The 9,944-nt window shown below is 42.5% G+C and overlaps 1 protein-coding gene across 1 annotated transcript; it reads left to right on the forward strand.

Moving 5' to 3' along the window:
• The first annotated feature begins 534 nt into the window (after positions 1 to 534).
• On the forward strand, positions 535 to 6,014 carry LOC147796508 (serine protease 1-like). The gene is made up of 5 exons (XM_087147506.1): positions 535 to 694; positions 1,787 to 1,943; positions 2,497 to 2,753; positions 4,748 to 4,890; positions 5,277 to 6,014. Exons 1-5 carry the CDS (start codon positions 652 to 654, stop codon positions 5,460 to 5,462), a joined length of 786 nt encoding a protein of 261 aa, XP_087003632.1. The 5' UTR covers positions 535 to 651; the 3' UTR covers positions 5,463 to 6,014.
• The last annotated feature ends 3,930 nt before the right edge of the window (positions 6,015 to 9,944 follow it).

Below are 9,944 nucleotides of genomic sequence, written 5' to 3' on the forward strand. Positions count from 1 at the left end.
TATTAACTTTATCCTCGCAATCGTTCAAAATGTTATAACCCGCCAGCCCGTTTGGCTTACTGAAAATACAGTTGCATTCCAATCATTTTACTAAAATCAAGCCATTTTGAAGTCAGAGTAGTGGATTGTGAAAGGTATCAATTAAGTCGATGAATGATATGTGCGTATGGGATCTTCCGAGGGCCCTGCATGCATTTCTGAAATCCACCACTTGCTGTTGGGAATACATACACATTTATTTCTACTATTTATTTTTACCTAAAGTTCCCATCTTACACCAGAAGAATCACCTCCAAACTGCGCCATGCATTCAGATTATGTCCCACGTTAACGAAACTTCCTTGGGGGGGGGCTCTGCAAAAATATAGCACCTTATGAAAGTGGTTCCGCTTTTTGTAGTCGTCAAGTACTTTTGCTTGTTTGCTTCTCGATAAAGATAGGGATCTGGAAAAAACTAGTACTAAAAACTAGTAGTTACCAGTACTGGCTCGTTTCCAAACAACCCGCGCTCGACTGGTTATCGAAGCTTACGTCAGCTACCGCGCATTGTTCGCCCAGTCCGGGCTATAAAAAGCACCGAAATCCCCAATCTCGGTACTTCGAGCTTGCGTCTCAACGAAGCAACTAGCAGAATCAACGGCAACATTCAACATGAAGTTCTTCATTTTTCTGGCTTGCCTGCTGGCTGTACTGAGTAAGTTGATGCAGATTGTCATGAACGGCCGAAACCGTGCAATATGAGAACCATGTGGCTAGTTAAACTGTAGTTAAAACTTTAGTTATACATGTACTGAGAAAAACACCGTTGCAGCCATGCTGTCTATCTTTTCAGTAACTTAGTTGTTAGTAGAATGCATATTACTGATATTTGCATTAGTTGATTTAAATGAGGCCTTTACACAAAAATAAGCCTAAACATCTTTTGCACGTGGATGAGTCAATGGAAGCATGCTTGAAGGTGAAACTTGAGGCTCATTTTCCGGGTCCTTTCTCAATTAACTGGCTACCGCTAGGAATATTACACGCGTCTATGGCAAGTTGCTGCACTCATTAGCTAGTGGTAAGACGAACGTTGGATTGCAGCCTAGAAAATAGTTATCAGCAAATGAACTACTTCCTGCCGGGCGACCCGTTTTTGAGTACACATTCTTTATACATGAAGCCGGGGAGCCCGAAACTGGAACAAAAGAACTGGCCCTTGTAACAAAAGACCGTGCTTGTCACAAAAGACTGAGCTGCTGGGCATTACCGACATTTTTTTTTCACTCTCAATAGTGGAGATAATCCAGTCTTGTTTTTAAACAGTATACCATGGTTTGGGGCATTCAGAGCGAGCGGATTACCACCGGGGACAAAAGCGCTCCACCACTGCAGGGAGGAGCCACACAGCACCGCTGCAAACTAATCTGGCCCCTATTGAAAAGAGGTCAGCAGAGCACTGTTCCAGTTTCGGGAACAAAAGAATCTTACATAACACCGCACAATCTAGGCTCTTTTTGCAAGGCTGCAGGCCTGGCTGAAAAACTCGGGCGTCAATGAAGGCCACCTGTCAGTTTAGAGTAGTGCCCAAAGAGTCCTTCCTGTGTGTTTGAACGTCCCTTACATGAAATGATGAATTTTTGAAGAATTTTAAAAACTGAAAATCTTGAAAATGAGGGGTATGTGTCGAATGCATTTTTTTCAAAGCATTCAGCAGCAAGTGGTGAATGATTTCTAAGCAGACTTTCCGGCCACAACAAAACACATGAAAAATCGTAATTATGATTTCTTTCTGAACTGATATCAGCGCCGACTCTCAGCAGACTGGTCGTCGGCGGGCACGAATCCTCACCACACAGCCGACCCTACCAGGTGGCCATCTATAATAAGAGAGGTGCTAAGGGCCAGTATTGCGGTGGTACCCTTATCCACAAACGATGGGTCGTCTCAGCCGCCCACTGCGGGTTAGTACTTGTAGAGAACCATTCATTGCCCCCTTGATTCGAGTGCAATCCGTCGTCATTTTATCATCTTCGTAAAAAAAGAACTCTTGACCTTATGCCCCATACCTGTAGGCCTCTTTATAGCAGAATGCTTGATACGAAAGTAAGTATTTCCACGAAATGTGCACTAGCGAAATGTGTAACGATTTAAAGTGTAAATAATCATTGCCAAACTTTGATCAATCAATGTGCCATCCGATCAAGCGGAACATTCATATAATCATTTCTCATTATAACGAGGTTGAGAATTTCAACACTGTTCGAAACGTCAAGCTATTCCCCGGTTCTTCTGAGATCCACACATACTCAAGAAAGAGATTGATCCATGGTGTGTAACTGCAATTGTTTTACTCACCAAAATTTACCATTTTGAGCAACGAAATGGCGTCATTTACTGTGTCCCAATTGGCCAAGTTATAAGGCAAACGTAAAGACCTGTCCGAAACATACCTAATACTGATTTTACAAGGTTTTCTTTTTGATCATTTGCCTATTGCTTTCCACTGGTAAACAGGATAAGCAGCCATGGCTATGCAGGTTTGGGACTCCACGATAAGAACAACCACAGTGAGGCCGGCCAGCAGATAATTAGGGGCACATGGCTTCGCCATCCCGACTACAATAGCGGCACTCTTGATAACGACATCTCCTTGTTCCACCTGGGTAGAGACGCCCACATCGGCAACGGTAAGATCGCAGCCATTCCAATTTCCAAGACACGGCCTCATAAAGGGAGGAAACTGCTCGTGAGTGGATGGGGAGCAACAGCAAGTAAGTTTGATTTTAATAATGAGTGAGTTCGATCAAGCAAACAGCACATGCTTGGATCATTAGAGATCATCACATACGCATGCGCCAGATTGACCGTATTGGGGCGGCCGTGTGTCGACGATTGATCTCCCGTTTGTAGGTCAAGTTTGGGCTCAATCTATAGTTTGACCAGTGGTCAATCGCTTTTCAACGATACGCACGCGCAATTCAGTTACAATAAGCCTTTTGCGAGTTAATTTTGAATAAAATCTGGTAGGCTGAGTTCTTTAAATTCACGTGAACATAACAATTGGAATTCTCCATACTAAAGCCACCGTTGCTATATCTCATGATTCGGGGCAAGCTTTTCCTTAGTTACATAAAAGACGCTTTTCAACAATACACTGTTCTCAATGGATAAGAACGGCACAAAGAAACTAGTCCATTCCAGAGATGGTGGTCGCTAAGCAAAAGCTTGGCCCCGAATCACAAGGTATAGCAACAGTGTCTTTATACTGGGGAATTCACGTTTCTATGCAATCAGATAACACAGGGTACCAGATTTCATTCAAATTTAACTTGCAAGTGGCTTATTGAACGACCCTAGTTGGTGTAGTCATAAAGAACTCACTGTTGCTTACATTTCACTTTGGCTGCGATTCTCGCAGTGTTCATGGTTCCCTTCCATAATGATCAAAGAAATGGGTTACTGATAACCAGCGGTGTGACCGTGCCCGATGGCCTTGGTCGACTAGATAATTATAATCAACTACAGTCGTCGCTCAAATCGACACGCAAAGAACACATTGGGGCTGGCGTGATGTCGGAGCATTCTTGACTCTTTGAAGTACTAAGCCTGAATCATTACCACTAATCACCCATAAAATTGGATAAGATTGCAACAATGCGAAAACTGATGTCTGTGGATGTCTCTTTGGGTTGTACATTTTATTTCATTACATTACTCTTATAGCATGGATCAGAAAAGAGACATCCCTCCCGTGAAAAATTTTCCTGTCGACCATTTAGGGTTAACACACCCGTTTACTCTGTGAACCACAACCCTTTCCTCTCTTTATGGTCGATGAAACATTCGTGTCATCACCATCAGTCGAAACTCTGGCATTTCACTATAACTGTCAAAACTTACAAGATTCTATAAAGCCTACAAGAAAACTAAATTAACGACCCAACCAACGAGACCACAGGCGTAAATCTCATTGGATGGTGAGTAACCCCCCTCACAATTTTTGACCATACATGTTTTCTTGATATACAGGGGGATGAACAAACCATTTGGACTTACTAATCACCAAAACGTAGTCAATAGCACTGAAAAAGAGAGAGTAGTAAAAACTCGCCGGAGTGTATATTCCTTATTACGAACATCACGCTTATCTATTTTCAAGAATTCAAAGCAAAAAACACTTTTGATATGTATATGTGCTAATTTTTTAGAATACAGGGTAATTTTCTTAGTATACCACACGTTACAGTGCAATTTTTTTTACTATGTACTCGGATGTACTCGATTATCTCTGTACTCGTACTTGGCACGTACTCAGACTCGGAAAACTCGAACCTGCATTTTTGGTCCAGGCTATGACTCGATTAAACAGTACTCGGACTTCGGCCAATATTTGGCACTCTGTGTACTCGTAAATTTTAGTACTCGAGCTTTGGTTCTCGACTACATCACTGGTCAGCAGCCCCTCTCGCTTTTCAAATTCCCATGCATGGCAGGGGCAAGTTATCCAACCCATTGGAATTCCCCACCCACATCGCCCCGATTTCCGGCATAACTTTAAGCCACTGAACCAAGTAGCACGGCAATATGACTGGTTGGGAATTTGAGTGGTTGGCTCATTCATTGTTATTTGGTCTGTCGGGTACAGAGATTGGGTTTGTGATTTTCAATGCACATTCTTCTCACTCTATATATAAAAAGGGAGTTTGTGGATTGATCAGATACGTTCTAACAAAGTTGAGGTATTTCTTTTAATTGATTTATTGAGGTGATGGGTCTGCAAGGTCAGACGTTCTGATGGAAGTGGTGGTGAGAGCACTCACCATGCATCATTGCAAAAACGCCTACGGATCTTCATCGATTACAGACAACATGTTTTGCGCGGCCGCTTCCGGAAAAGACTTCTGCCAGGTGGGCCATTTCCTCGCAGATGCAGGGGGTGGCAGAGGGACGAGTGATGCCATGCAAAGGCTTTAAGGGGGGCGGGGCTCTAAAATGTTGGCAGTTCGTGCTAACACTTGTCAATCCCTTTTCTCAGGTGTACCGTGACATTTTCTTCTTCAGAAGTGTTAGCTGTTGGGGGACTGTTGCTGAGTTAGAGAGCTCATTGTTTCCTTTAACTTTCTCATATCGTCCTCATTGCCAATATTAAATGTAACGAAGACAACCTTTGTCTCTTCCCCTTAGCTGCCATCTCTTCCTCAAATAACCTTCTTCACCGGTCAGGCTGCTGGGTCTCTTTTAACTTAACTCTAATCATGGTTTCCAACGGCTTAGTTTCCTACTTTTCCCGCTAGGGTGACGATGGTGGCCCAATTGTCAGCAACTTCGTGCATGGCAGCCACAAGAACAGCACCACCCTAGAGGGCATTGCCAGCTGGGGTAGCGGCTGCGCTGATCCTGCTCACCCAGGCGTTTATGTTACCGTCGGTAAATACTGTGACTGGATCAAGAAGACTACTCAAGATGCCGTCCAGTGTTGAAGTTAGAGAGGGTCCGACCGGTTGCCGAGGGATGGACGCGCCACTGATTGTTGCGACTGTGATCTGAGGGAAACTCTGGTTCAGGAACTCTCGGCATTTGATTACCGTCGTTAGCAAATAGGACTGTCAGAGTTGAAATAAGACATGAAATAAAAACGAACTATAGTCAAGACAATTATGAAACAAATAGATGAAATGAACGCTGAATAAGTCTGTTTTTAATTTACACAGTTTAAGCCTTGTTAATTCCTCAAGATATACTTCCAATTTCTTCAGTAAACAACTGATATAAAAGGTAGTTTCAAGTCATTGTAATTATACAAAGAAGCTGAATTACAAGACTTTCTGATTTTTCTTCCGACTGTTATTACAACAACCTCAGATGAGACCTCTTTCCGGTCTCCAAATTGTCTTACTTGGACGAACCTGTGTTGTTGCTATCATGACTTCACATAATTGGATATTACGGACCAGGACCCACACTTGGTGCATGCTAAATTAACGTTTTGATTTGAATAAATGGAAAAAACAGAATGCCTAAACAAGACTAAAGGTGCCCTCATTAATTATTGAAACTGCAGTCAGTGCAAGATTGTTCTTCCCCATTCAGTCCCAAATTTCCGTCCTGGTGGACTTGCGCAATTCAGGTATGCACTTCCATATTCATGACTTGGTCACTTCACCTGCACCAGGGAGAATCATAGGCTATCATCGGAAAAGCCAGGCCAGGCCAGCCCAGCATGGCTGATGCCCACTACTTTATGCCTTCCAGCGTAGCTTACCAGATGCCCATCACTCTATGAGCCCGAGTTTGATCAAAACAGGGCGCAGTTTTCCTTGTAACATATGTTTCTTTGGTGGGAACTGCTCTTTTCTGGTTCACAAACGACTTCGAAAAACACGCGTTACGGTTTCGTCGCTATCAACAAATGAACATTCGCCACAAAATGGCTCTTGTAAACCGGTAAGGGGTGCTTCTTCTCAATGCAGATTCAAGGCCCTGGGATGTACTGATTTTTCAGGAGCCATCTCATAATGTCTTGTCAGAGATCTCCTACTCAGAGATCACTCCAAAAGGTCCGAAGGTGAAGTGGTGTATTCAGGTGAGATGGATTAAACCAGAAAAGTTAAGCCTTTTTTCCCCATTCACAAATGGAAATAATCTTACTGAATAGAAAACGCCAGTATTTTAGAAACATTGAGCGAGTGACAGAATGTTCGTCCACAGAGTTGTCTCCCTAACCACCCACCTAATACTGAATACACCACTGCAAAGCAAGAGAAGGTGAACAGCCAACTGACTGCTTTTGAGTAGAGCACGAGTTGAAGAAGCGAAGACTAAAATGCATTGTAAATCTGGAATTGAAACGCTTTTCTGGGGATAAATCATAATACTTACTCTGTCACTAGCACTCATGGAACCAACTTGACTGCTCTAACTTCACTGCTCGATGAAGTTTTTCACCACAATTTCAAAGTGCTACACTGTCGAAGCGGCCTCTTACTTCGAGGTTAATTACTGTGTACTCCTGGCCATGGAAAACAGTACTGCTCTTTCGAAAGGGCGAGAGCACATTTCACACATTGTCCGGTCAATCAGAACACCCCCTAGTTCATGGAGTAATATAATTTGAGATGTCTTCAATTTTACAATTAAAAAGGCTGAGGTGTTTTTCTGGATTTTTCTCAAAACAGTTAACTCAAACGTAAGTCAGTGGATTGAAAGCTACAGTAAAATTTTTATCCCCAGTATCAGCCAATCTTGTCAAATCATGGTTGATAGTTTATTCTGGGTTGAGTGGGCAGAAGTTTGGTGTCATGTAATGAACATATAGTGGAATATGATGAAAAGGGAGTGACAAGAAAACTTACATACTGTACATGTTCTGTACAGGCAGACTTTCCTGTATGTCTTCCGTCCTCTAGAAGTAAAGTATCCAATCCCATTTGGGCACAGCCCAAATTGTGGGCGTGGATTTAGTGGGATCGAATAGGGATAACCTTTTCAGCGCCAGCTTCTCTCTGTGCTATCCCCCTTTAAAGACCAGCCCACAGAGAGAAAAACTATCAGCTCAATACCACAACCTGATATGGTGCATGCTGCCCTCTACAGATTGTATGGGCCTGTAAATCTGACTTTACTATGCAGTGAGTAATAAACCGATATTGACATAGTGGATAAGTTGCAACAAGTTTGTAGAGACCATGAAGCTTTTTATAGCTCCATTTAGAGACCAATCTAATCACCTAGTCTGCCTTCAGTGTTTTCACAACTGAATTGCACAAAACGAATATCCCTTTTAGTTGGCACCAGCGGGAAAAATTTAAGTGTTCAACTCCAAAATGATGCAAGAGGTCTCAATTTGAAAACAAAAGCCCAAATCACCATCATTGGACAGAATGGCAACCAACCCCCTCCCCGGTTTCAATATTAGGAGAAACTGCACAATGCTGCCTCGTTTCTACCACAACATTGAAACGAGAGGTAAGATTTCTAGCCAATTGGAATAAACACCAACAAAAGTGGACACATTCTTCCAAGCAAACTCGTCAATGGTACTCTATTTTCTGCAACAACTGTGTACAATGCCCCAGTTGCTCCAGTACTTGTCGTAATGAGGCCGCATGTCGATACCTATACACACCAGTAGTGCTACAAATGCCATCATTTCTGGAATGGTTGCTGGAGACCAACAACTTGGGTGGCTCCGTGACTTCTCTGTCATAATCTTCCTAGCATATTAATTGGTTTCAGTGAAAAGTAACTCCCACACCAGTGGCGAGAAAAATAACTGGAAGAGCTGCATAGGTGTGAAGTCTATTTATTCTCTAGAATGTGTTGCTCCAGTGTTTAGGCCGTCAAATGAACCCTAAATTCTGTCAATTCGTTCCGGGAATAGATTTTCTGAACAGAATCAGAAGCTCTATGTGAGAAATTCGCCACGTTTAAAAATCGCTCGCGAATGATGTAATCTGACCACGTGATGCAAATTGTCCAATCCGACACCGGTACGAAGGCGTGAGTCGTGGGTCATGATACCAAACAATAAACATGGCGACATCCAGCGATGCGGACGGCACGTGCGTCAACATCGACGAATTTCAGATGGGAGTTGAAGGCATTTAATGCATGTAGAATCGGTCAAATTTGAAAGAGTGAAAGCCCTTACGAATGTCCGATGGGTTCACTTTGTGTGCCAAAGAGTGCCTTTTTATGCGGCAGAGATCAAGAAACAACCGAACAAACCGAATGCGGAGCGCGACGGACTATGCCAATGGCAAAGCATTATTTTGTTTTATGAATTACATGATGTACATGTACATTGGTTTTCACGAGACATGCTACCGGAGTTCTTAAGACCTGGTCGATAAAAAACGTTACTGTTGTCATCCAAATTTGAAATGTTGACATTTCGTAAGAATCGTATTTATAACTCTAAAACCAATCACAAAGCCACCAATTAATACACCCAGCAAAATATAAGGCTGTATAACCTCTACATGCCCAAACCCTATAGATACTGTAGACAATTATTACCTAAGACATCCCCTAGATCTCTCAAAAGAATTACTGTTGATCTTTATTGTAGAGTATATGGAAAATGCCTCATTATATAAAAATTATAAATTCTCGTGGGCGGCAAATTAATCCTTCATGCTGTGGAGTAATGTGCAGAAGTTCCCGGCCGGTATCTTACCCTAGAATTATCGCTCAGTACTGATACTCGTCAGTAAGAACACAAAACAAACTCGGTAGACTTCACAGAGAGAATTACTACAAGAGTGACTACCAGAAGTTTTAATTTTTATGTCAACTGTAGTATGTTGAGGGGGCTCCGCGTAGAGCCGGGGTATCAATTGTCTCTTGACAGACGAACAGATGCCCTGAGACACGGCTGTCTGATTTTGATGATTCTGGCATTTATTCCGGCTCTCCCAAAATTTGAGTAGACTTCCAGTCAGTCACAGCAGGTACAGGTAATAAATGATGTGAAAGTGATGAGTGTCCTCCCTGATTCAAGAATTATCCCCTGGCAAACATATAGTGGTGAGTCTCCCCTCGTGACACTCAGGGCACCATGTCGTTTTGAGTGTTAGCAACACGTAACCACAACCCAACTCCCCAAAACGACAACCTTTTACGTACGTTCCAACGGAAGACCCCAATTCTATTATTCTCCCTTACCCGAGGTCACACACCGTCTTCTCAGATACAAGGTCTATTTTTAGAACATACATACAGATACCAGGTACTAAATTTAGAACAACGGAGCGCCCTCTCGTGATATAAATACAACTTACCAACGAGTTCGATAGTCAAATGTGTACGTGCTCAATACTGAAACTTATTTGTTGCTGAAACCCTTCCGCTACACAGAGACACTACGTGTGCTAATTTCTTTTTGGAACCATAATTATGTCTCAAATCACTACTATCTTTTAGTCATGTTTATTTAGCTGAAACAGTCTGTCAAATTTATC

Source organism: Acanthaster planci, linkage group LG16, assembly GCF_054643075.1.
Source record: "Acanthaster planci isolate LZ-2023a linkage group LG16, COTS_SCS, whole genome shotgun sequence".
Lineage (NCBI taxonomy): Eukaryota > Metazoa > Echinodermata > Asteroidea > Valvatida > Acanthasteridae > Acanthaster > Acanthaster planci.

Coding starts and splice junctions, on each gene's coding strand:
- LOC147796508 (XM_087147506.1), top strand. CDS start 652: ATGAAGTTCTTCATTTTTCTGGCTTGCCTGCTGGCTGTACTGA. Junction 695..1,786: donor TTGCCTGCTGGCTGTACTGA/GTAAGTTGATGC, acceptor AACTGATATCAG/CGCCGACTCTCAGCAGACTG. Junction 1,944..2,496: donor GTCTCAGCCGCCCACTGCGG/GTTAGTACTTGT, acceptor ACTGGTAAACAG/GATAAGCAGCCATGGCTATG.